We start from the raw sequence: 27,941 nt of genomic DNA, 5'->3' as shown, positions 1-27,941 counted from the left end.
TGAGATTGGTTTGTTGTTTGAGGTGATGTTATTGCCAGGACGTTTTTTTAGATTGACATTGGCAAAACCTGATCGTTGTTGAAATGCTCAAAAGAAAAGACATCTTTTTCTTTTGAGCGTTTTACCCACGATCAATTTTGCCGACTTTTCTTGAAGTTTATGCAACTTCAAGAAAAAGTTACCAAAGAAAAATCCCTTACTTTACCTGGGATTCGTTAAGAGCAACACTCCGAGGCAGTTCAATTAAAAGTTTTACGAGGTTTAACGGTACATTGTATATCACTCACGCTTTTTGAATGGATACTTATTGAATGTACACACGTATTCTGTGTTTAGGTCACACGATGAATAGTTTTTTTTTAGCTAAGACAACGTATACGTTTAATAAAAACAATTTTAAGACGTTTTAAACATTCAACATTCCGACGTTGATTCAACACGGAATCAACGTTGGAAAACTATTCGTCACGGGCTAGCCGGGTCACGCACTCAAGGATTTTCGCCACGCACATACAAAACAACATGCTGTTTTTGTTTTGTATGTGCGTGGCGAAAATCCTTGCGCACGTGACCCGGCAAGCCCGTGCTATTAATCGTATAGCAGTATAAATCAAATTTGACCAAACCTTTAGAAAAGTCGTTGACAAAATTATTTTGCCGATGGTGGTAATAACAACGCTTATGAATTACGAAAATATGAGGTTTACCTCTATGGCTTTGAATAAAGTGATTTTCTAAAGCGATAACAACCGTTTCGGTAGCCGTTGGGCAAAAAAACAGTTCGAATTAACAGTGTTGAGTTCGAGTTATCTATAGCAATTTATCATTATGTGGGAACGGACCAAAGAAACTGTTCGAATTAACCATGTTTTCGAGCTATCCGTGGCCGAGTTATCCATGTTTGACTGTATATATATTTATATATACAAATCTCAGTGTTAATTATTAATATTATTATTATATTAACATATTATTGGTTACTACTAGCGCGTCTGAAGATTATGATTGTGTGAGAGACCATGACGCATAGCGTACTGGTTGTAATCACACTTATAAGCACAATCTGGCTTCAGACAGACTGACAAAGCTTTTATTATAGTAGAGATTCAGACTAGCTTAAGTTACTCCAATTCATAGTTGAAGTGTCAGAAACAACTCATCAGAAATGTGATGAAACAGGTCATCTATCGTTACAATAATAGGAGGTCTACTGTAACATGTCATCTATTATTATAATAATAGTAGGTCTACTCTAACATGTCATCTATTATTATAATAATAGTAGGTCTACTCTAACAGGTCATCTATTATTATAATAATAGTAGGTCTACTCTAACATGACATCTATCTTTACAATAATAGTAGATCTACTCTAACATGTCATCTATCTTTACAATAATAGTAGGTCTACTCTAACATGACATCTATCTTTACAATAATAGTAGATCTACTCTAACATGACATCTATTATTATAATAATAGTAGATCTGTAGGATATTGTGTACATGTAGTTTTGGTTTTTTGTTTTTGTATGGGAGTTTATTCCCCTTTGCTTAAGGGAAGACAATCTGTTTTTTGTAGCGGCCATGTTTTTGTTCGTTGCGGCCATGTTTTTTTTTTGTTAGTTGCTCGTTGTTCCTCCATGAGACACGTTGTGTTATCATCATACTCAGAATATATTACTCTAAATAAACAAAGTTAACAGGTTATGGGCCCAGTGCTGCTGACATAAAGATGAGTGATAAGCTAGAGATTACCAAACTCACCAAAGACAACTATCCTACATGGAAATTTAAGGCTAAACACCTCTTAACTGCAAAAGGACTGTTTGGCTATGTAGATGGTTCTGAGACAGCACCTGGATCTAGTGCTTCAGCAGATGACAAGAAGCAGTATCAGAGTGGCAGAGCTAAAGCACACAGTCACATTGTGCTCTCTGTAAGTGATGAACTGTTATATCTCATAACAGAGTGTGAGGATGCAAAAGACACATGGGAAAAGTTGCAATCGCACTTCGAAAGAGACAGTCTCGCAAACCGCTTGTTCCTTAAGAAGAAATATTTTAGGACAGTTATGAGTGAGAATGCGTCCATCGAGAGCCATTTAAAGGATATGAAGGAAATCACAAACAAATTAGCCGCGATAAAAGCACCAGTAAGTGAAGAGGACCAAGTTGTGACCTTATTAGGTAGCTTGCCAGAGAGTTTTGACACATTAGTTACAGCGTTAGAGGCTCATGGTGATAGACTCACTCTCAAATTCGTATCGAACGCTCTTCTTAACGAGGAACAAAAGCGGTCGGAGGAACAAAGATTACCAGCAACTGCCGGCATCTCCAGCAGCACCAGTCATAATGTTAAATCTGATGCTGCTCTATCAGTTGAAGCCAAAACTGCCGATAGCTCACAAGTCAGGGGGTGCTATATCTGTAATAGCCCTAATCACTATATGAGGTTCTGTCCACAGAACAAAAGTCGCGGCCGAGGTCGTGGTGGAAGGTACAGAGGACGTGGTGGCCACACACAACACCTAGCATCAACTGCCTCAGCAGATGATGAAATAGCCTTTTTGGTACCAGAAAGCAAATCTGCTGTCAATGATGATGCTGTACAACAGCCGTGGGTTATAGACAGTGGTGCTAGCAGTCATATGTGCCAGACTAAGGATGTATTCACAGAGTACACTACGCTCGATAATCCAGAGTATGTGACGGTCGCTGATGGTTCGAAAGTTCAGGGCATCGCCAGAGGTAGTGTAAGACTTTCTGTGCGGGTAAGTCAGACTAAGCAACGCACTGTAACTCTCAAGAATGTTTTACATGTACCTGCTCTTAATGGTAATTTACTCTCAGTCAAAGCAGCCACTCAGAATGACTATGTAGTGCAGTTTGGTCGTAATCGGTGTTGGGTCAAGAATCAGAGAAGCATGGTCATTGCTAAGGGTACACTGGTAAACAAACTGTATTATCTTGATCTAACTGATATCGATCACACTGCCAATGTAGCATCAGGTATAGATATCTGGCATAAACGGCTTGCTCATGCAGGTATCAGCACTCTAAAACGTGCTCACAACGAATCCCTCGTAGATGGCGCAGATTTATCTAGTGTAAGCTTCGATCTGTGTGGCTCATGTGTTAAGGGTAAAATGGCGAGATTGCCGTTTCAGTCTAGTGGTATCAAGTCAAAGCGAACATTAGAGTTAGTTCACACAGATGTATGCGGTGAAATGCAAACAAATTCTCTAGGTGGTAGAAAATATTTTGTCAGCTTTATTGATGATTTTTCTAGATATGCTCATGTTTACTTTCTATGTAATAAATCAGATGTGTTTAGTGCATTTCAGGATTATAAGGCTAAGGTAGAAACCCAGACCGGCAATAGGATAGCCACGTTACGTAGTGATCAAGGGGGTGAATACCTATCACACCAGTTTAGTGACTTTCTCAGAGTAAACGGTATTCAACACCAGCTGACAGCAAGATATACACCTCAGCAGAATGGGTGTGCCGAACGATATAATCGTACAGTGTGTGAGTCAGCCAGAGCAATGATTATAGAAGCTGATGTTCCTAAATCATTCTGGGCTGAAGCTATTGCTACCTCTGTATATGTGCGTAATCGTTTACCTACTGCTGCTATCCGAGATCATATCACTCCCTATGAGCGTTGGTATGGTAAGAAACCCAACATCAGTAACGCTCGTGTATTCGGTTCTCTAGCATATGCGCATATCCCCGACGAGCTGCGTCAGAAGTTAGATGTCAAAGCTGATGTTATGATGTTTGTTGGTTATAGTGAGCAGTCAAAAGCTTATAGACTGTATGATCCTGTGAGTAAGCAGGTTGTAGTACGACGTGATGTCATATGTGATGAAAGTAAGCTCGGTATCCCACAGGCCGGTAAGTCAGAACCCGATACGCTCATGTTAGACTTGTCCCCTCATAATGGAGTGAGCTTGCCTGGTGAGCTCCGACGCTCAAGTCGCGACACTAAGAGGCCAATACGGTTTGGTATCGATGAATTCTGTAATAATGCTGAGCATCATGCACCCACTGATAATGTTTTCAGTGAGCCTTCTAGTTTTGCTGATGCGATGTCATGTCCTGAGGCTAACCACTGGGTGCGGGCGGCCAACGAAGAATACAAGTCTCTCATTGATATGAATACCTGGGATCTCGTACCGTTACCACCAGGTAGACAGTCTGTTAGCTGTAAATGGGTATTCAAGCTGAAGAGTAACTCTGATGGCTCCGTAGATCGTTACAAAGCTAGGCTCGTAGCTCGTGGTTTCACACAGCAACAAGGGGTTGATTTCGATGAGACATACGCTCCTGTTGTGCACCGAACGTCACTGCGTGCACTGCTCTCATATGGCTTCAGTCGAAACATGATAATTCACCAGATGGACGTCGTCACCGCATTTCTTAACGGTAAACTAGCAGAGCACATCTATATGACACAGCCCGAGGGTTTTGTCACTCCTGGATCTGAAAACTTGGTATGCAAGTTAAAGCGTTCTCTTTACGGATTGAAGCAATCCCCCCGCTGCTGGAATCTAGTGCTCGATCAATATCTCAAATCACTAGGGTTCTCTCAGTCGTCTGCTGATCAGTGTGTCTACATACGAAATGACGGTGGTCAACAAACATTGTTGGCTGTTTATGTAGATGACATTGTAATACTTAGTGATAGTGAAAAGTCTATGCATGACATCAAGTCATCGCTCAGTCAGAAATTCAAAATGAAAGACCTCGGTCCGATTCACTATGTATTAGGTATCAGTGTTGCAGTAAACGATGAGTCACTGAAGATGTACCAGCCTAACTACATCTATCAAACCTTGAGGAAGTACAAGATGTATGACTGCAACCCCGTACACACACCAATGACCATGGATGTGAAACTATGTACCGATGATGGCAGTCAGCCTGCGGACAAGTCTCTCTATCAGTCGCTCATTGGTAGTCTGCTCTATCTATCAACTGCCACTCGTCCTGATATCGCTTATGCAGTGAGTGTTCTCAGTAGATTTACAGTCGCGCCAACAGAAACCCACTTAACTGCCGCTAAAAGAGTGCTCCGGTACTTGAAGTTTACTCCAGAGCTCGGTATCAGCTACTCCAGGTCCGGTTCTAAACCAGTCGGCTATTCAGACTCAAGCTGGGCTGATGATGACACTCGTCATTCAACTTCAGGTGTTGTATTTATGTATGCAGGAGGACCAGTCCTATGGTTAAGTAAGCGACAAAGTGTTGTTGCTCTGTCGACCGCCGAGGCAGAGTATGTAGCAGCTTTTGACGCCACAAGAGAAGCTGCTTGGCTCCGACAACTATACTTGGATATAACAGGATGTGAGTGCACACCGCTTACGTTGTACATCGACAACACCTCTGCCATATGCATTGCAAATAACAGTGCGACTACGAAAAGAAGCAAACATATGGATGTCCGTTACCATTATGTGCGAGAAGAAGTCAACAGTCTGCATATAAAAACTGTACACTGTCCCACTGTAGAGATGATAGCGGACATACTCACCAAACCTGTCCCACGACCTCGATACGACGAACTCCGCTCGAAACTAGGTGTAGCATAGGTGCCGGTTTGGGAAATGCTAGATTAGGATTTGGTGTTTGTGTGTGATGTTTTTACACTTTTTGGTTTGTCTATTTCTTTTATAAAAAAAAAAACAAAAACAAAGGACCCTGCAACTAAGGGGGTGTGTAGGATATTGTGTACATGTAGTTTTGGTTTTTTGTTTTTGTATGGGAGTTTATTCCCCTTTGCTTAAGGGAAGACAATCTGTTTTTTGTAGCGGCCATGTTTTTGTTCGTTGCGGCCATGTTTTTTTTTTGTTAGTTGCTCGTTGTTCCTCCATGAGACACGTTGTGTTATCATCATACTCAGAATATATTACTCTAAATAAACAAAGTTAACAAGATCTACTCTAGCATGTCATCTATTATTATAATAATAGGAGGTCTACTGTAACATGTCATCTATTATTATAATAATAGTAGGTCTACTCTAACATGTCATCTATTATTATAATAATAGTAGGTCTACTCTAACATGACATCTATCTTTACAATAATAGTAGATCTACTCTAGCATGTCATCTATTATTATAATAATAGTAGATCTACTCTAGCATGTCATCTATTATTATAATAATAGGAGGTCTACTGTAACATGTCATCTATTATTATAATAATAGTAGGTCTACTCTAACATGTCATCTATTATTATAATAATAGTAGGTCTACTCTAACATGACATCTATCTTTACAATAATAGTAGATCTACTCTAGCATGTCATCTATTATTATAATAATAGTAGGTCTACTCTAACATGTCATCTATTATTATAATAATTGTAGATCTACTCTAACAGGTCATCTATTATTATAATAATAGTAGGTCTACTCTAACATGTCACCTATTATTATAATAATAGTAGGTCTACTCTAACATGTCATCTATCTTTACAATAATAGTAGATCTACTCTAACATGTCATCTATTATTATAATAATAGTAGGTCTACTCTAACAAGTCATCTATTATTATTATAATAATAGGAGGTCTACTCTAACATGACATCTATCTTTACAATAATAGTAGATCTACTCTAACATGTCATCTATCTTTACAATAATAGTAGATCTACTCTAACATGTCATCTATTATTATAATAATAGTAGATCTACTCTAACAAGTGATCTATAATTATGATGGCAGGTCTACTCTAATTAACCTTACATATTATACCGATAGACATGTGTTGCTACCTTGAGACACATATGTAGCATGTTTAATGTGACATGCAACTCGTATTAGTTGCTGTTGTTGTTCAGGCAAAGCTCATGAGCTAGTAACATTGGCCGAGTTGGTGGACCAGCTACACAAAGAAACTGATGAACTGAAAGTTCAAATTATGGAAAGGGAAGAGAAGCTGTCTTTTCTTTTTAAAACTGCCTCCAAAGTTGTGCTTGAGTTTGAAGAAGAGACAGAGGAGATGATTTATGCTTTGCGCAAGACTAGAAATTAGCAGGTACTTACACCTTTCTGAACCCAATCATATCTGAACTTAGATGTCGAGTTGCGGATTATCTATTGGCGCGCATCACAGAGTCAACGATTGCTAGACAATGTTGTCCGATTGGCATATGCTTTGAGTAGCATCAGCACTCTGTCTGTCGAGTATGTTAATGCTGGTTGGGAATGCTTTGGCATTGCTTTTCTTTTACTGGCAAATTTTCACGCACTAAAACTTGATGAAATTTGATAAGCCCCAGTTTTGACTATTTTGGTCACATATAGAATTCGAAGAGATCATTCAAACCAGCCATGCATATGTAACTCTGTTGATTGAAGTGTATTTATAAAGAGTACAGGTATTATTAACACTTCGTATTCTGCATCTTTATTAGCCACTTGACTTCTCTATGGTGCCGATAGTATAAATAGGTACTTTTTATAAATGTCGTACTTTTTAAAAACGTCTCGAGGTTAATGTTTATAGCAGTTTTGTATTATATTGCTGAATGTGTTTTTTGTCTACATTCCTTTTAAATAACGGGTAAGATTTTCTGGTCCATTGTCTGGGATTTTAGATCTTACCACTTTTTATGTCAAATTTGACGATAGTACTTGAAGAATACTATTGCTTAGTAGTACTTTACTGCGGAAAGGGAAAGTCAATTGTTGCTCGTTTTAAATTTTTAGTCAGATGGAATGATGTTACATGATTAGTGGTAGTAGATGGAGTAGAGCAGTCACTAAGGGTGATAGAGTTAACCGACCCACCAGAAATGTAACCACAACAAATAAAGCTAAGATGTTCGGTTACCATTTTGCACAATAACATTTTTAGGTGATATTTCTTTGATTTGAAATTCACACCAAATATTAGTCATACTCAATAGGTTTTACTAATATTAGTTACACTACGACTAGTAACAATAGATTGTACTAATATTAGTTGCACCACGACTAGTAGAGGTGGAACGAGACAGGTTTTTTAAGTTCGAGACGAGACTCGAGACACTGTCTTGTAAAAATTTGAGACTCGAGACACGAGACAGTAAAATAATGTGCATTTGGTGATGATTTCACTACACAAGGACTAGCGTACTTAATATATAAAATTGATAAACCTCTTGTTAAATTGAATTTTCACCTGGTGTAAATAATTTAAATACAACATTTTAATTGCGATATGCATGTATTTTTTGTAAACAAAAGTGACACAGACAGCTCTAAAATAGCAACGATATATACGGTATTTCTAAGAATTTTGAGCTTGATTGATACTAATTATTATAAACGTATTGCTTTGTACATGTATATTTGTTTCAAGTTTGTTTGTGTATTAACTGCAGTATGTGAATTATATTTAAATTGTACTCATGAAATTATATGAATTACTGTATATACCCTTATGTTGAACTAACGATAATGTCATTGTTACCCGAAAACGGTCTATGGTCGACACGGCCTTTAGTTCATTTCTCCGTGTACAGGCAGGTTTTACCCGTAATTGGTAGTATACAAAAGAGGCTCGAATTTTATGAAGGGCAGATGGTGTTTGGGCACGATACAATAAAACACAGATATTTTACCCGCAACAGTATTATTTATTAAATCAGATTATCCGGAGAGTAATTGGATACGACCCGGTATCTGTTTTTAGGACACAGAACCGGACTACAATATATTAACAGGGCCGTTGTCCAGACTACATGATTAGACTCGGCGGCCAACATAATCAATAACAACAGGTAGTAACGGACCTCGCATAAGTTTAAAGGCAGTTGCCCGCAATCCATTACAATATATGGAGTTGTTGTTACCGCGAAAGCCATGTTTTAACAGCCGTGCGCAGGCGCTTTAATTCTATTTCCTGTCTCGAGTTTGGCAATAGTTAGGTCGAGACGAGACAAATACGAGACGAGACAGGTCGAGACTCAAGATGTCTCGTGTCTCATTCCACCTCTAACGACTAGTAACAATAGGTTGTACCAATATTAGTTGCACCACGACTAGTAACAATAGATTGTACTAATATTAGTTGCACTACGACTAGTAACAATAGTTTGTACTAACATTCGTTGCACCACGACTAGTAACAATAGATTGTACTAATATTAGTTGCACTACGACTAGTAACAATAGTTTGTACTAATATTAGTTGCACTATGACTAGTAACAATAGATTGTACTAATATTAGTTGCACTATGACTAGTAACAATAGATTGTACTAATATTAGTTGCACTATGACTAGTAACAATAGTTTGTACTAATATTAGTTGCACTACGTCTAGTAACAATAGATTGTACTAATATTAGTTGCACCACGACTAGTAATAATAGATTGTACAAATATTAGTTGCACCACGACTGGTAACAATAGTTCGTACTAACATTAGTTGCACCACGACTAATAACAATAGATTGTACTAATATTAGTTGCATCACGACTAGTAGCAATAGATTGTACTAATATTAATTGCACTACGTCTAGTAACAATAGATTGTACTAATATTAGTTGCACCACGACTATTGACGATAGATGTACATGATTTTGACCAGGCTAGAAGTAGCAAGTTACCGTAGTCCAATTTTGTGCAGATGGAGGCTATCGAGACAAAGTACGCACTTCTTGAGCAAGAACTGATAGAAAAGAGGCACAAGTCCAAGGTTCAAATAGCTGAATTTATGGAAGGAAATGTTGGGCTGAAGCTTATGGATCTCAGCAAACACCGGCTCAACATTGAGGCCTGGTTCAAGCACAGCCATCAGGTAGTCATTTTTCGCTAAATTAACGCCCTAACAGCTATTTCATGTCTTATTGTTGCAAAGTGGACGCATTTGAACTCACAACCTCCAGTTCTGGAGACAGGCATTTATCCAATACACTACACTGTCCAACTGGCTATATTATGGAATAAATTGTGCACACACTCATTACAGATACCAATCTTTCATGGCTTCACGCTTAACACTGCAGCTAGCATTATGCTTAAAGCCATACCAAAAGAAAAATGCGTGCTCATACTTAAAAAGTTCCCAAATTCACATGGCCAACAAAACTATTGCAATCATTATATATCTGCAGTAGGTACTGCAGCCAGTACAGTATGAATTACCCAGAAATAAACACGGTACACATAAATAAATGCAGTGTAGAGAAATAAACAAAACACCTTCAGTTAAAAGTTAGAAGGGTTAATTGATCGTTTGAATATGTTGATTAAAAATAAATTCTCAGTGCTGAAACTTTTTTATTACCCATGCAACACTGGGCATTCAGTAGTTGACAGTAAAATCAACAATGTTAAGTAAATTTTATGCTAAAAAACAAAACCATTGTTCAGTTGGAAAACGAAAATATGACATAAGCTGCACTCACTTTTTTTGAGAGTATGCCTGGATCCCTCTTTTGACACTAAAAAAACAAAACCATTTCGCAGTTGTAACACACACAAAAAATCAGTAAGGTCACTATATTTTTCATTTTTTGTCCACATTTCCTTCAAACTTCATCTTTAATGTCTTAGTTAAACATGAGATTTCAAGATCAAATTGACCCGCATCAGAGTCGTTCTAGCCATTGTCACCAGCCTGTTCAGTGATCATTTTGTCATTCATAAGAGCTCAAACCACACTAGAGACTGATATCTTAGCCCATGCATCCACGACCCGTTGGCAGAAAGTGGCTTAACTCCTCCGACATACCATATTGAATCGGTTTCAGGTTAATAAACCGAACCAAAAGTCATATACAGTCATACCTCGACATACGAGCTTCATGCATTCTGGGACTGAGCTCGTATGTCAATTTACTCGTGTCTCAAGGCACTATTTCCTATATGATTTAACTAACTACAAGTTAATTCGTTACTATACTATGAAAAAATCACATATAAAACAGAATATTACGGTAGAAAAATGTGTTTTTAATCGTTGTAATTCAGTACCTATGCTAAAAAAGTAAAAAATAACTATTCAGTTGTTAAAATCTGCTATAAAATGTAACATTACTATGTACACTACTGTAAGTTTTTACCTTCGAGACAGACGCAGTGGCTAATGGAGAGACTTGACAGCAGCACGTTCGGTACACTAAACTTTTGTGACGCTACGTAACAGAAACTTTGAATTTAACTTAAAAGAATTTAGTTTACTAAACACACACTTCAAGCTAAGTTTAATTGTTATTAAACTTTAATTTGGTCGTCATACTTCTTTATTTTCCCTTTCCGGTTTAGCGTTTTTTGCCTCATGTTCACTATTTGTCACTGGTCACTTTTACCCAACCTTTCAACAAACTTTTTTCAAACTGATTTGAGGAGATAGACTGAGTGACGCTGTTATCGTAATTATCACGCACACTCTGCCATACAATGGCCATCGGGAACCGGCTTGTATCTCAAAGATTACTCGTATCTCAACGAAGAAACTTCGAAAGCTCGAAATTCTGCTCATATCTCAATTTTCTCGTTTGTTGGGGCACCCGTATGTCAAGGTATGACTGTATAAGGTGTACTAGTTTATATTGTTGATTTTTGCCAAAATTTTATGATTTTAGGTGCCTTGTAGCCTGACAAATGTGGTGGGACACTGTTTGTTGCCTTAAAGTTGAATCATTTATAAACTTCTTTTGTTTCAAGTATACTTTCTTATCATTTGGCACTGCCATATCTGATATAGCAGCCTACCGTAAAACCTCTATTTGAACACCATGGCGCTCTATTTTTCAACCCTTCTCTTATGGAGGCAGTCAGATAGAAGTGGCGTTCAAATAGAGGCTGGCATTGTATTTTTTTAAATGGCTCGTCAGAATTTTGAGAAGATAAAGTTAACCCTATTAAGGACGAAGCACATGTCGCCTATATTTTGCCCTCTCCTTTGGGTAGAGCAACATTAACCCTTTTCGATGCAATAAATCTGCTAACTTACCTCCAAATTGTCAAAGATCTCTTAATAAATATGCATAGGAAGCTGAGAAATATCTCTACCAGTTGATATTTATTGCTTGCAATTAATCTGCGATGATATTAAAGTCTGTTTTGCTTTGCATTATACTGGAGCTTTCAATTTTTATTTCATTCTAAATATGAAGACATATTTTTATTTTATAACTATATTTAACAACTAGCTGTGCTACCAGGCGTTGCCTGGGTAATAAAAAAGTCTTTGGTCAGAAAATTGATTTGTTTCTAACATACAACAACATTTGCCATTCTAACTTTCAAACTACATATCATGAGAAAAGTGTTTTTTGTAATTGAAATAAATTAAGAGAGAAAATAAAAACAACTATAAAAGTTTTCAAACTTTGTCAAACAACTTTTAAGCTTCATATCATGAGGAAAATGTTTCGTGCAGGTCAAATAAATTAAAAAAACAAAACGACTAAAAAGGTTTAGAAGTAAATGTAAAATAATTAGCAAGTAATAGCTAAATTAAGTCGGTTTTGCTGCGATTACAATAAAAGATGATTCGGTTATGATACAATTAATTCGAACTGAGAAAACAAAATAAAAACCCTGAATATGTAGAATCAATAATAACAATTCTTGCATAGAAGTGTGTGTGTGTGTGTATAAAAAAGGTTACCGTTCCATCAGAAGCTATTCATCAAAACTTTGAATATGACGATATGGAGACAAAATAATTGTCCGCGCGAGAAGGATTGGCCTTGACCCCAGATATAGTAATCGAATCTTACGAAAATTATTTCTTAACATGGGCATCGTAACGCGTGGCCGCATCGGAAAAATAATCAGCATGCGCTATAGCTATAGCTGGAATGACAGATCCACATACACACATACTTTGAGAAATATTTATATAGTTGTTGCATAAAACCTCATTGCACTCATGGTTATCTTTGTTTCAGTTTGCAGCCAAAACTGGCTTTTTATGTGCAATAGAAGAGGAGTTATCGGCGTTGATCCATTGTAAGCTCAGATACTGCAATGATGCTATCAAATAATATGCTATAAATCTTCAAATTTATAAGTTATATAACGATAATCTATCAAATGCTACAAATACATATTCAAGAACAAGTGACATAAATGAACTATACTTATAACACATTCAGAAACAAAAATTAACATTTTTGAAACCATAATATTTGCATTATTTGCTCGGCCAGTTGCGTTCTGATTGTTGCTTTCGATGGAATGAACATTTTCTGGTTTTTCAATACCTTCCACAATGTTTTTTGACCGGAACGCTTTGCACTGCTGAACTAGTCGATATTAGCGTCCAAACAATTTATTTGACTGAGCAAAACTTTTACACATTGCATTACGTACAAATAATGATAAGCTTTTAGCCGCATGCACGTTAAGCACAACTTTTAGCCTAAAACTAGTCATTCATATACCATCGTAAATGTAAACCGTTTTTTACATACATCGAAGTATCAAAACCGCGTTAAACAAGGAACTACTATTAGCCTAATACGGTTACTGATTCTTTCTATGGTGTTGCTTTCAAAGTTTTAACAACAAAAAATGAAAAACTTTGGAGTTGACAACGAAAGAATGAATTGTTGTTGATGTAACCGGATCCTTATTAGTACGATTTTGTGGACACTTTTTTACTGATCACTTGCTATTATGGGTTCATAAAGATCAGAGAATGTCAAAGTGGCGGTCAACTGGAGGTGGCATTCAATTAAAGGGTGGCGCTCTATTTTTTAATCTTTCTACAGTGGCGGTCAAATATAGGTAGCATTCAAATATAAGTGGGGTTCAAATAGAGGTTTTACGGTATCTACTGATTTGATCCAGCACTGCTTTATCTAGCTTAAATCTTGTCCATGTGTAAAAAGTCACGTAGCAGCTCTCACTCAGGCCTCTCACGAATGTTGACGCTGATATAAGCCATACTACTAATATCTACTGATGGTGTGTTTGATAGCCTTAACATTTGTAGTAGCCATCACTTTAAAGCATTCCTGCTGTGGTAGATCTCATTTCGGGGTAGGCTCATATAGAACATCTGCCCCTTTGTACTAAAGATTGGTGATTTAGATCAATATTAGGGTTTCCCAACTGTGTTATTGGCAAATTTGGTCAACTTGACACTTTCTGATGGATGCTGTCGGATATCCTCGGTATGCAAGATGAGTTTTACGGCATGAAGACATAGGTATCTTAACTGGTCAACTGCATATATATCTAACATCCCAGGAACAATCTCACTAATAGACTACAAAGTACCTGAGACCACCTGAAAGAGCAGCATCGGTTGCAAACAGCTACCCAGCTCTTCGACTATTGAGCCACACAATAACGTCACCTTAGTCCATACAAATATCAGCCAATAACTTTTTAACGTGGTGTATATTTTTGTTGTTGCTAGGTTGAGATTATACGCAAATATCAGGAGTTGAGGGAAAAACTCAAACAACTTTTGACTGAGGACTTACCAGCTTTAGAAGTACAATACCTGGCGTCTATTCATACTACCGGTAATCTGTACTATTCATTACATAATATGACCTCAGGTCAAACATTTTATGTGAAGTTTCATCTATTCAAACTGAATGGATGCAGTGGTAGTTGAGCTTTATAAATTGGTAGTGACCCGAAAGCCTGCTTCTGGTTGAGTTGGTGTCATATTTTGGCCATGCACTGTTTGAGGTTCAATATAAGGTCCAAAGCACCATAAATATTTATTTTGGGTAGAAGCATTTGACCTAACTGAAATGATCCTAGATATAATATTAAATGTAATAATGGAGTGTGATGGTGTGTGGTGAAAACAATTAATTATGCGTTATGCAGCTTATAACCATGCTTTCAAAACGGTTTTGTTTTCGGAAAAATCTTGTATTCTCAGCTCAACATTGATAACCAATTAAAAACTATATTTAAGTGAGAACCTGATTTAAGAACCGATCAAAATCCTCTTCAATACTTCTTAGAACTGTTGAAATATCAAAACATACCTACCATTGGTAAAGCTGTAGTAGTTTTACTGTAGTTAATTTTTTGTTAAAGTTGAGAAACGAAACATCTATAGGTAGCAGCGAACTAAAAATCATGTGATGTTCTACAGTGTGGCAAAAATTGTAGAAGTGGTACTGTAAAGATACATAATTTTATTTGGAAATTGGTATGCAATTTTCACTAATAGCATTGTTGGCAACTCAATAAGGCTGGCCTGTTTAAATTTCCGTACCATGTAATAAGAAATGTTGGTCTAAAGGACTCCTCGTAAAGGACAAAAAAGGGTCTAAAGGACAAGCTTTCAGCTTGATCATCACCGAGTGGGTGGCCCCTTTGAAAAAAAGTGGAGCACACCATTGCTTTTCAAATTCTAACACAGTGCTTTTTGATTAATCTACAGCCAAAGATGGTGCTGCAGCTTGTAGTTGTCTTAAACCATAACTGCCACGAACAACTTTTATCGTATAAACTAGGTAAATCAGACACGCTGATTTCGATTTTGTAATCAAAATAAAGATTAGGCCACTAACTTTCAGAGTAATGAAGGATTTTTTATAGCGTTTTAATATCGGTCTCGAAAACAACACGATCGGCATAACAAGCTCCGCCCATAAATACGTGACGTAACCTAGCTTTTTAGGAACAGAAGTTATGTAGGTATGTTTATACCGATTTAGAATAATAGAGATGGGTGTTTTAAAATCCATTAATATCTAAATTCAGCCTTAAAAATAATATCAGTCTTTTCTGAAAGGTAGATAAGCTATTTAGCATTGCATATTTAAAAAGCGCGATAACAACGCTAGCTTGTGATAAAACCGTGCTTTTTGAGCTCATTTTTCTCGGCGTCCAGCCCATTTAAACGTCATGTAACAAGCTGCAAGCAATTTTAAATAGTTTATATCCCTTTCATAAAAAACTGAAATTATTTTACAGGCTGGATTTAGATAATGGGTTTTAAGACACCCATCTCTATTATTCTAAATCGGACTAAACATTCCTAACTTCCGTTTCTGAAAAAGCTAGGTTTCGTCACATATTTATGGGCGGAGCTTGTAATGCCGATTGTGTTGTTTTCGAAACGGATATTGAAACGCTTTAAAAAAGCCTAAATGACTTTGAAGGTTAGTGGACTAATCTTTATTTTGAGTACAAAATCGGAATCAGCGTGTCTGATTTACCTAGTAAATACGATGAAAGTTGTTCGTGACAGTAATGGTTTAAGGTGCATCCCAAGTGTGACACGAGGTGGCTATGCTCTCACCCAGGCTACATCTAGTAAACATCTCCTCTTCCTAGTTCGATGACAGTGGACACAAGTTATGCACAAAGTTTCTGTTTTCAAAGCTCCTTTGATGATGGAAGCAATAAAAATATACAAAAACTTTTTATGCCAACAAAGTCTGACTCTCATCACTTAGGTCTGACTCTCTCATCCTTCCGTGGCTTGTAAGCTTGTCGTATGTAATATCGTACAAGTTTACTTCATAATCATTCTCATTGATCACAACCTTATACTCTCTCAAGGACAATAAATTTAGCTGTTTTGTCGATTAACTAAGCCATGCACTCTCTCATTGTCAGTGGTAATTGTTAGCGTTGTTAACAAAAACCTAACTCGACTGTGTAACCATCACCAACAGTATAGGTGAAAGTGAGAAAGAAAATTTTTATGCATATGCGATCATTCCCAATGATGATTAAAATGTGCAACAGTCGAAACTTAGCGCAGGTGTTTACACTATTAACTGTGCTTAGCATCGTGCTCATACTCATAAGTTCTGAGCTCTCGTGTGACGTCACAAGCCTCATGCGCTGTGAGTACTGAGATGTATGAGAATCAGGCTTTATCCTCTAAAGAAAGAGCCTATTAAAGAAATCTGTAATCCACGCAATATTCAAACATTTCAACTGCTTCAACGGCAAACATTTCGACTGCTTGCCTTTAATGCCACTCGTTATGATAGCTTCCGTAGCGTTCGTGTCTGTTTATGTTATTCAAAGTTATTTTAACTTGATTTTGATTCAACTCTAAAAAAGCCGGCAACCAATTATGACTAAATGGTTCAATCTTTGTCATACGCTTTAAATCAATAACTTAAAAGGCGGTTACTTAACACGTGAGCTCAATGCATTTTTTGGAATTATAACAATTTCGAAGTTAAATATTTGTGCTTTTCAGAAAAGTACCAGTAAATACTTATTGGAAGACATCACACCTACAAAGGATGTTTTTAAAGCATAAACAGTAGCATTTGATTTGTGAACTATTACGAGTCAATGATGCCCATTTTTGTTATATGTCATTCTTATCTTTGTTATATGTTGTTCTTATCTTTGTTATATATCATTCTTATCTTTGTTATATGTCATTATCATTGCTATTGTCTTAACCTCCCATGTTGATCTAACCTCCTTTAGATACGAGTAGAGATGTTGAGGTGGAAATAACTTCTGAAGAAGACGGAAAGATCAGTTGGGATAAGGGCTTCACTATTAGTAAGCCACTCCCGAAGTCCGTGACCTTGATCAAGGATAACCATATGCCATCTAACTGCCGATCTGTCTGCTGTTACAAAGGAAATACCTATGTCGGGCTGGATGACTATAGTGTTGCAAGAGTTGATGAACATTATCATATAACTATTTCCTTGGTCAGATTTGCAAACTTTGTTGATGCGATTGTAGTATATAATGACAGAATCTACTCATTGGTTCATGGGAATCCCTATATGATACACGTTCATGATCTGACCGGCAACCCCATCACACAGTGGCAACACTCTGATAATGCCACCTATGGTTACGGCAGCAAACTTACTATAAATTCAGATCAAATAATTGTTTCTGATCGATTGAACCAAAGGCTAACAGTATATTCCCTCAACGGGGAAACGATTAAAAATGTTCCATGTTCCCAGCTTGGTACAGGGGCTGTAGCAATAGGCGCTGCTGGTGATAATGACATCATAGTGTCAAACACGAATGCCAGGCTTGTCTTCAGGTTTAACATGTCTACTGGGATAGTCGTCTGGACAGCAACACCTATCCAGTCACCTCAAGGCGTCATACCGTACCGAAAGAACTTTGTATGTGTTGTGAGTCAGTCTACTCGGAGTGTTCACGTTCTAAACATAAAGACAGGTATGTCGATATGTCGTGTGATGCCACTACTTAGTATGCACTATTTTAAACATTTGAATTGCTCTATTAACTCATTTACTGTTTTACATTGCCTACTTGGGGATGAAAAAGTTGGGCGTGTGAGAAGAAAATTTTCTAGAATGTTCCTCTAGTAAAACTTCTGGCTGGTTTGAACCCTAAAGAGTGCGCGCTGCTGTTCTTTGAAATATAGTTGAAGGTTGACTTGCAACAAAATTCACATTACAGTTATTTGGTATCAAAAGATTCACCATGTCTTACTCTGCTGTGTTGTAGGTACAAAATATGTGAAAATGTGATTACAAGCTCTTGAAAGCTCAAAAACAACCAATTAATCTCAGCCATCACAAAACCGCCGTAGATTGGAATCTCTTTCCAAAACGGCTCAAATGGGACGTAGTTGTGCAAGATGGCTTCTGTTTACACTTTCGGGCAACCTCATTCGTCGAAATATTTTCACAAATATAATTCACGCATTCAATAAAACAATTTTTTTTTTAAATTTTATCGTCATTGTAATGCTGTCACTTTCAGCACTGATATCCGATAACCCACCATAAAAATTCGTTTAATTTTTCAACCTTAGCTAGAAGAAGTACGTATCATTGTCTGCAGGGCTGTATCTACCTGTTTGAAAATGGTACTGCAGGGAGAGTCCGAGAGAGGTGCCGAGCGCCCGCTCGGTGGGGGCCTAGGAGAGGGTCCGGGGGTTCTCCCCGGGAAATTCTTTAGTATAACAAGTCAAAATGGTGCAAATCTAGCACCCTTGGCTCCGGCTGGGGCACATGTTTTAACAGCAGTTTTGACATTATAAACCAGGTTTCTAAATATAAAACTTTTATTGAGATTGTCTTTAACAATGCTTATTAAAAATATAATGTGAATGAAAGCTGCTAAAGGGGTTGACCACAGCTAACATGATGTAAAATGATCACCGGGCACAATGCTGAATGGTGTAGGAGACGAGTAGTCTCCTATGAAATAATTTAATTAAATAACATTGTAGAGTTGAAAAGTAAAATTAATAGAGTACCATGTTAAAAATAATGCACTTATACTATAGTCTATGATACTGAGCAAGTAGTAGTAGATTTAAGTTTGAGCTATCATGTTACATGCATAGCTCAAACTTTAATCTATTTCTATGAACAAAATCTTTTGTACATAAGCATTCATTTACATATCTACTACTACAACAAAAAAATACAACCATGTATAATTGTATCTGTATGAAATGCTTGGAAGCATTCCTTTCGGTAGAGTCCAACACTATAACGTTGCCGTGCGAGCTACCATAATGATTGTTTTTCTCTGTATATTCCAAGAATAATAAAAGTCCAAAAAGTTTACATCACTTATATCATCTGAATTATTTTTATTCTGATCAGACAAAAAATCACTAACGATCGCAGGATCAAATAATTTTTTATTTTACCGTTTTGAAAGTCGAGCCGATGTTGACTGGTTTTTTCAACTTTTATTCTTTTCCAAGGAGGCGCGATTTCTTTAGCTTTTAGAACAAATCAACGCCTCTCAGATAATCGTTCCATATTGTAATTCATCGACTGATATCTTGTTGATGATATTTAAAACTTACTAGCATTCATATCCTTTGTTTAACGTTACTAGACGACAGCTTTATAAACGTCTACCGAAAGCGACATAAATGTCGTTTCCCCACACAACCGAGAAACAACATTTTGGTCATTTCCCCAGCCAAAGGGTTAACATCAAGCAAAAATGGCGTGAATTCAAGGATTTTGTGCCTCAAAAATGGTACTGCCATGGCAGTAGCCGCAGTATAGGAGGTTACGGCCCTGATTGTCTGATAAACATGACGAACTTGTTGGTCACCTGTGATAATCGAAAAATGCTGCAGAAATTATTCGTGATGAATGGGTCACATGATCAGATTATGACTAGATGATTAGACCAAGCCAAAACAAAACTGTAAAGTAGCGAGCATCTATATTTGATACGGGGTCTTTGGTAAAACCCGAAGTGTTTGTCATAAACTAGTGCTACGAGAAGTTTTATATTGAGCCTTTTATTGGCCTTTCAATTTACGTGGGAACATCACGTGAGAAAACAATAACCAAGTGTAATGACCACGTCAGAAAAATAAACTGATTCCGATCTACTGTGGTTACGTGATGGCTGCGATCAACTGTTCGTTTTTGAGCTTTTAAGAGCTTGTGATCACATTTCCACATATTTTGCACCTACAATACAGCAGAGTAAGACACGGTGAATCTTTTAATACCAAATAACTGTAATGTGAATTTTGTTGCAAGTCAACCTTTAACATTTGCGCACGACCACGCAGTGTTTTAATTCGTAATCATGAGTCTAAAACCGAATTTGATGCTCACCAGAAATAGCGAACATATGATATGACTCATTGTTATTGAAGCATACCAACCTGCAAAGAAAGCAGCTACAATAAGAGTAGCTCTGCGTCATTCACACAGCTCATGTAAGATTTATTAGTGGCTAATGCTTTGCAACATTCTCTAAAATTGTGGTACTGCCAGGATCTAGTAGTTGGTGTAGAGTGTAGACCATAGCGTGCCATGTAACAATGGTAATTGTTGTCCTCAACTCATTTGCAACAGGAAACCACGATGAAGCAACTCACTCGCTTTGATGTTGCAAAAATTACCTTTATTAATCCAAATACAAGTGACTCTAGAGTAGGTTAAGAGATGTTGTAAATACTTTGTAATAATTTGTGGTGGCTGATCGCCGGGGCCAGGAGTGAGGGGACTGCCGATGGCAAGGTGATCGACGCCAGGACCGGGTCGAGCCCTGACTCGGTAGACAACACGACTCGCAGTAATGTTTCCAGTTGGCCGAGGATCGGATGCCAAATCGGCCCTACAACCGAGGGACAAAGCCAAACCAAGCCAGCAGATTGTATAAGACGCCGCAGAAGCAACAAAAAGCAGAGCACCTGGAAGTCTCACACGGTGCATGCAGTTAATTAAATGTTTATTGTATATTTGACTGTACCCTTATATATTTGTGAAATATATACTCTCATTGTTTTGTACTCAAGTGGTCTGATTCTTGGAGCGCAAGTAGAAAAACTTGGGCAGTTCTTTGACAATTAGATTTAATTTGTAAATCACCAGTACAAAAATTTTGCCTAAAAGTAGGAAAGCATAAAAACATGCTGCTAAGACTTACCATTAAGTTTAATCAATTAGGTTTATTATTATGCTAACTCAATGAAAAATTTGTAGCCTTAGAACTAGGAAGCGATCTCAGCTCTGAAGAAGCCAACCAGTAGGCAGCATCACAGTGAGACCTCTACTCACAACTGCCTTAACATATGAACATACAATTTGAGCAAAAGTTCGATTTTGCACACAAAGTAATTTTCAGTATGCAAGCTATGAACTCACTCTCTCTCTCCCTCGCTCTCGATGCATCACTGTTTTCTCAGTGAATGTAAAAAGACTGAAAGTTAAAATTTATTTTGAAATAAATTACTCTGTATATCTTCATCCTATGACCTCTACCTCTGAATCTATGCATCGCAAAGTTTAGAATTTTGTTCTAGTAATAACTAAAAGCTTTTTCCAGCAATTACTTCCTTTCCAGTTTAACTATCCGTAGCATTCATTAAGAGACCATAGGTTTTTGTGGTTTTTAGGTTTGAATTGGTGTGTGTGTAAAAATATAGAAGTAGAAAGTAGAAATATAACATTAAGCAATATGGAGATATGGTTATAATATTGATTAAGTTAAAACAAAATATATGAAAGCTTAGCTCCTATACTTGTTAAGGCATAATAAGGCCCACATGCGCAGTAGCACTGCAGCTAGTCATGGTGCTGGGCCCACAGGAGTTGGCATACTCAAAAAGTAGGTATAGATTAATCTAGGCTTAACAAATGGTTCTTAACATTAACTCTAAAACTAGTAAATGCAGAAGTTTTGTACAAGTTTATTGGAAGACTGTTCCATTGTGATGGTACTCTATAATCTATTGTTTTTTAACAAGAAGTGGTATAAAACATTGGTAAAAGTAGATTGGTTTTTAAAAATCTAGTGTATAGTGTGAATATTTTTTACTTTGTAGGTAACTATAGTTACTAAGGCTAACATGTTGTTTTGTTACTATATTTTAATGATGATGATTTTTACCAGGAGGCGATTGCATTAGATAATTACTATGGGTTTCTATACCACTCTCTACGTCTATACAATTTTTCGCCTTATGATGCCAACACTGAAACAAACTAAAATCATATAATTGTATACCAAATAATTTTTCATTACAAGCTTAGCAAAACAGGCTATATTTAGCCATTATTTGCTAATAATTTCACATTTACATTTTAACACCTTTACAGTTTTCTTTTTCCTCTTAATTTATTTCAACAAAATACATCCTTCATGAAATGAAATTTAAAAGTTAGTTGTTTGAAAACGTTTGAAAGCCTTTACAGTTGTTTTATTTTTTCTCTCAATTCATTTGAACTGCACAAAAAACACTTTTTTCATGATTTGAAGTTTAAAAGTTAGAATGGTAGATGTTGTCTATGTTAAATAAAATAAATTTTTTGTCCAAAGACTTTTTTATTACCCGGGTATTCACCTAGTAGTTTATAATACTACTACTATTAATAATACATGTTTCTGTTCGCAAACCTCTTTTGTAATAGATAGAAACTATTCATCAATGAGTTACTTAGTAGCTAGTACAACAAGTATGCATTCTAAAAAGTAGTTCTGATAATTGCAATAAAATATTTTATTCATGAATTGGATAAAAGCAATGCATGGTGTAGTATACACAGTATAGGAAAAAAGATGACGTAAAAACAAATTATTCTCAAGTTAGCAGATATGGTATGCCTCTAAGATGTTTGCGGACGATGCGATCTAAGATGATGCGGTTTTTTGGCACCATAAACCTTTTTTTTAAGAAAATGTTTGTGGACTGCTAAAAAAACTACATATATATATATAATGAATATCTCATGCCATGCTAATGCACAACCAAAAATGAAATGACTTCATAATGGCAATCATTTCATTGATTTGTTTTTAACCATGAAAAATTAAATATCACTACTTTTGTCACTTTTAGGGGAACAGGTGTCACAGTTCACTGATGCCAACATCACTAACAATACATATTTCGACCTCGAAGTATCTGGACAAAACTTGATCATTCCAAAAAGTGGCACAACTTCTCTTCTGTTCTATCGGATGAGTACACAACCAAATGCCTGACTCTTACATGGTAGTCTGCGATAACCTTTTATTTATCGTATTATCTATATATAATTAGGAAGCCTCAACAGCATGATAGTTTTTCCATATTATTTTCCTTAGTTAACACTGTAATTAACTGTTCCAAGATGGGACAATTTATGTACGCACAACACAATCTCTTCAGTGATAAATAGACTTGTATTTTCAGCTTATAAAATATAGATTTATAGACAAATAGTGCATTTATATCCATTTCTAAATAAATATATTGTATAGTAAAAAGAGAATATTAAAATATAGAATGACTGAAATGTCAGTATCTTGGAGATTAAACTGATTGGTAAAGATAAGGCTTGCAGTGTTGCATACGCTCACAACCTGTGATTAGTTGGAGAAAACCATACGTTCTTGCTAAAAGATTAGCACCATAAAAACCAATTTTAACCTATTGTATGCTAGCGAGTAGTAGCTAGTAGTAGTATTTGTATGCTAGCGAGAGTAACAGACGAATGCCCAACATGTTTTGAGTGACTGATGATTAATAAAGACTGCAGGTATCTTCCTTCAAATCTGTAATCCTTCAAATTGTCTATGCGTAGGTAATCCTATTATTGTGCACATGCCAGGTGGAGCTAGTCTGAGAAGGGTAGACAAAGACATCGATCTTATCTTTTGGCACACTCTCATTGACCTTTACCTCTGACCCTGGCTCATCTGTGTTGGTGGTTAAATAGTAGGTGTAAGATTCCAGGTTCCAGTGTTTGACCTGTCACATATCAAAATCATTTGTTAGCCTCAAAATTCACCTATAGAACCTGGTGGCCAGTAAGAGCACAGACTACCGATGCAAATACACATTTTCTTATAGCTTGTCACTCACCTTAGACATATTTTGTTCTATGATGTCTCGCCATGTCTCCTTCCCTTTCACAGATACTTCAATCTGGTCTATCATTGTTAGCCCATTGACTAGCGTTAGTGTACCCTTTGGCTCTACGCTTGAGGCTAAGAATTTAAACAACCAATCAGCAGGCAGACATGATACAGAAACAAACAAAAGTTAAAAATTAATTGTCCCACAACTGACATTGGTCATACACAGGGTTGTATGCTTACACCATCAAACATGTCATAACATGACAAATAAGCCAATAGAAATATCATACTTACATGAAAAGGAGTCCTTGAAGATCTGGAGACTTGAAGAGAGTTCCAACTTTTCAGGCATTGTAGCAGACTAAAAATCGATCATCAAATTTAATAACAAGCCCATAGCGATCGAATAAACTTGAAACTAAAAAAACTAAAAGGTTCGCAGTGCTTGTTAATGACTTATTGGGATAAGGTAGCCTAATGCTTATATCAGGGGCGCTTTATCACGTTAAGCATTTTAGGGGAACTGCGTTACTTGAAATTCACACAACACCGACTGGAATATGTTATCATGTGTAGCCAATGCTTGCTATCAACAGAAGTGAACTAAGGACTCAGAGTTGCAAATATACACCGTGTTTTTAATAACTTGTACATGTGCTTCAGTTGTCAGCCACTACCCATCCACACGGGTTCATCTGACTGACATGCATTTGCAATAGCTAGCAACAGTTGCTATATGAGAGAAAGGTGAGAGTCCTGAATCGGTTATTATAAACCAGAAATGCTTGACAAAAATAGGGGAGCTTATGATGATTTTAGATCTCTCCACCTTGTTAAGTCATCAAATTCATCAAAGGAAAAGTTGGTCTGTGCCACTGTTTTACGTTCCCAACTGCTAGTTAGAGTTCTGTTTTATAAACCAAGCTCAAGCTTGTAACAAAATGTTAAGGAGACATGATATACAAGTACAAATAAGCTTACAATCGTTTGAAGCTTATTTGTCGGCCCTTTCAAGTACCTTGAAACAGATTATGAATCATATTGAATTCGAGACGGATGCAAACCGTGTGGATATAATGAAAAACGCTCATAGAATTTTGCTCTGAAAAAGCTATGCTAAAGTAGTGGTTGAAATTGTTACAACATATACAACTTTAGACTTTTTGTACAATTTGTTGGTAAAACAGTAAATTTTATATTCCGACTTGTGTCACAATTTGCTATCCACGATCGATGGTGCTGCAGCTTGTAGTTGTCTTAAGGCTAATCCAAAGTGCAACACGAGGTGGCTATGCTCTCACCCAGGCTACATCTAGTAAATATCTTTTCCTCCTAGTCAGATGACAGTGGACACATGTTATGCACAAAGTTTCAATATTTCCAAAGCTCCTTAAATAATTGAAGCAGTAAAAATGTACAAACAGCTTTTGTAATGCCAACAAGCTTGATTCTCAACATTTTATAAGGCACATATTTGTGGTTACATTTAAATCATTCAAGATTTGTCTCTTATAAAACTACACCTCACCGTAGCATTGTACTCGGTATCCAGCTGAATGTGGCCCATCCTATTGCTTTGGACTTCTCCCATATTGCTCCCAAAATCTCTTGATTGATCTCCATTCCAATGAGAACTAGATGATGCCCCCAACCATTGCTGAGACCACACACTACAAACGGTTGTAATAGCAGCAAATACAACATATGCACGATATTGTGTATTAACAGTGACCGATACAAGCTATCCTACTGAATTAATTAAATGTTGACTTGCAACAAAATTCACATTACAGTTATTTGATATCAAAAGATTCACCATGTCTTACTCTGCTGTGTTGTAGGTGTTGTAGGTGCAAAATATGTGGCAATGTGATTACAAGCTCTTAAAAGCTCAAAAACGAAAAGCCGCCGTAGATTGGAATCAGTTGATTTCTCTGATGTTTTCATTACATTTGGTTATTGTTTTGTCACGCAATGTTCTCACGCGAATTGAAAGGCCAATAAAAGGCTCAATATAAAACTTCTCGTAGCACTAAATTATGACAAACACTTCAGGTTTTACCGAAGACCCTGCATCAAATATAGATGCTTGCTACTTTACAATTTTGTTTTGGCTTGGTCTAATCGGCAAGTCGTAATCTGATCATGTGACCCAATACTTCGAAAATAATTTTTGCACAGGTGACCAACAGGCTCATCATGATTATCAGACAATGATATGTACTCCTTCGAGCTAAGGTTACTAAATTAAATGAAATTTTACATTAAGTTGTAAGATATCAGTGCTAAAAGTGACAGCATTACAATGACGATAAAACAGACGCGTAAGAACAATAGACATGGTTTTATTGAATGCGTGAAATATATTTGTGAAAATATTTCGACGAATGAGGTTGCATGAAAGTGTAAACAGAAACCATCTTGTACAACTACGTCCCATTTGAGCCGTTTTGGAAAGAGAATCCAAACTACGGCGGTCTCGTGTGGCTGCGATTAACTGTTCGTTTTTTAGCTTTTAAGAGCTTGTAATCACATTCCCACATATTTTGTACCTACCACACAACAGAGTAAGACATGGTGAATATTTTGATACCAAATAACTGTAATGTGAATTTTGTTGCAAGTCAACCTTTAAGTGATTTCAAAACAGCTCAAATGCTATGGTGAACTTAGTCAACCAATATCTTATTATTAGCCTATGGACCAAACAGTTCCAACTCCCTAATTAATGACCCATGTCCATGAGAAAAACTAAAGACCATCTGGTACCAAACTGTTGGCTGCATTAAATTGCTATATTTGAGCAAGTTGTGTTGTGTTGTAAATCTTAAACTTGCTGAAGATCCGCATTCATTTCATTAAAAATATTTTGATTGGGATAGCATAGCAAAAAAGTTTGAACGTAAAATTGAATGATTAATTAAAGGAATCATTAATAAAGCTGCTAAGCTGAGAATCGCAATGTACCTGAGTAGGCAAATGAAGGTCCACTTCGGTTCTAACAGGTTATTCGTTTTTCAAAATCATCAGAATGTGATGATTCTAGTGGAATGGGCAATTATTTACAGGTAATACGATGCTCGGCTCTTTGAAGCACCGACAGTGACAAGTTAAAAAAATTACGCTGTTATGTAAAACACTGCTCTTCAAACAATGATGTAGTGTTCAACATACTTGGATACATCTCCCAAATTAGACAGAGACGGGTCCGAGGGAGCCAAAGAGGGTCCTTCAGAAAATTGCATCTGAGTAGAACCTGTCTGGTAGCCTGAAGTACCTGACATCATAACAACATGTTTCATCACCAATGTGTACATTGTATGTTAATTGAAAAATGTAAGAAAAATCGTAATGAACTAATCAACTTTTAATAATCAACGCTGCCATACTTGGATTCAGGTCAAAGATATCTTTTTCTCCAACAAGCTCGTCATCAATAGGTACTGCACTTAAAATGATAGCTGGACTTGTCTCTTGCTTGCGGAGTGTATCCCTCCTACTCTGTAGGTCTTCAATGAGATGTAAGTGAAAGATTATAACAAAGCTCAAGCCTGTTTCGCATTGCCGCGGATTGATAAAATTATATATTATATAAAATTACTCCATTAGCTGTATCATCACATCGAACTGTTTTCAAATCCTTGTACTCACATACTTTCCAGAAAATATGATCAGCTCTGGATTTTTTAATTTGC

General features: G+C 36.8%; 2 protein-coding genes across 2 annotated transcripts in view; one reads left to right on the top strand and one right to left on the bottom strand.

The window, feature by feature from the left end:
* LOC137390078 (uncharacterized) overlaps positions 1-23,388 on the top strand; it is a 28,978-nt gene extending 5,590 nt beyond the window's left edge. Inside the window, exons 4-8 of the mRNA XM_068076325.1 lie at positions 6,859-7,055; positions 9,638-9,808; positions 14,390-14,498; positions 17,401-18,123; positions 23,243-23,388. Of these exons, the coding sequence (XP_067932426.1) occupies positions 9,638-9,808; positions 14,390-14,498; positions 17,401-18,123; positions 23,243-23,388 (1,149 nt within the window). The 5' untranslated portion in view covers positions 6,859-7,055. The remainder of the gene's footprint in view (positions 1-6,858; positions 7,056-9,637; positions 9,809-14,389; positions 14,499-17,400; positions 18,124-23,242) is intronic.
* Positions 23,389-23,956: 568 nt separating this feature from the next.
* Positions 23,957-27,941, bottom strand: part of LOC137390926 (uncharacterized) — a 29,166-nt gene continuing 25,181 nt past the window's right edge. The window contains exons 19-24 of the mRNA XM_068077240.1: positions 27,636-27,755; positions 27,421-27,523; positions 25,775-25,916; positions 24,541-24,607; positions 24,251-24,375; positions 23,957-24,136 (exon numbers count right to left, since the gene is read on the bottom strand). Coding sequence (XP_067933341.1) covers positions 23,960-24,136; positions 24,251-24,375; positions 24,541-24,607; positions 25,775-25,916; positions 27,421-27,523; positions 27,636-27,755 — 734 coding nt within the window. The 3' untranslated portion in view covers positions 23,957-23,959. The remainder of the gene's footprint in view (positions 24,137-24,250; positions 24,376-24,540; positions 24,608-25,774; positions 25,917-27,420; positions 27,524-27,635; positions 27,756-27,941) is intronic.

This window comes from Watersipora subatra, chromosome 3 (assembly GCF_963576615.1).
Source record: "Watersipora subatra chromosome 3, tzWatSuba1.1, whole genome shotgun sequence".
Lineage (NCBI taxonomy): Eukaryota > Metazoa > Bryozoa > Gymnolaemata > Cheilostomatida > Watersiporidae > Watersipora > Watersipora subatra.
Note: the sequence above shows the minus strand (reverse complement) of the source record. Positions and strands in the feature narration are given on the sequence as shown.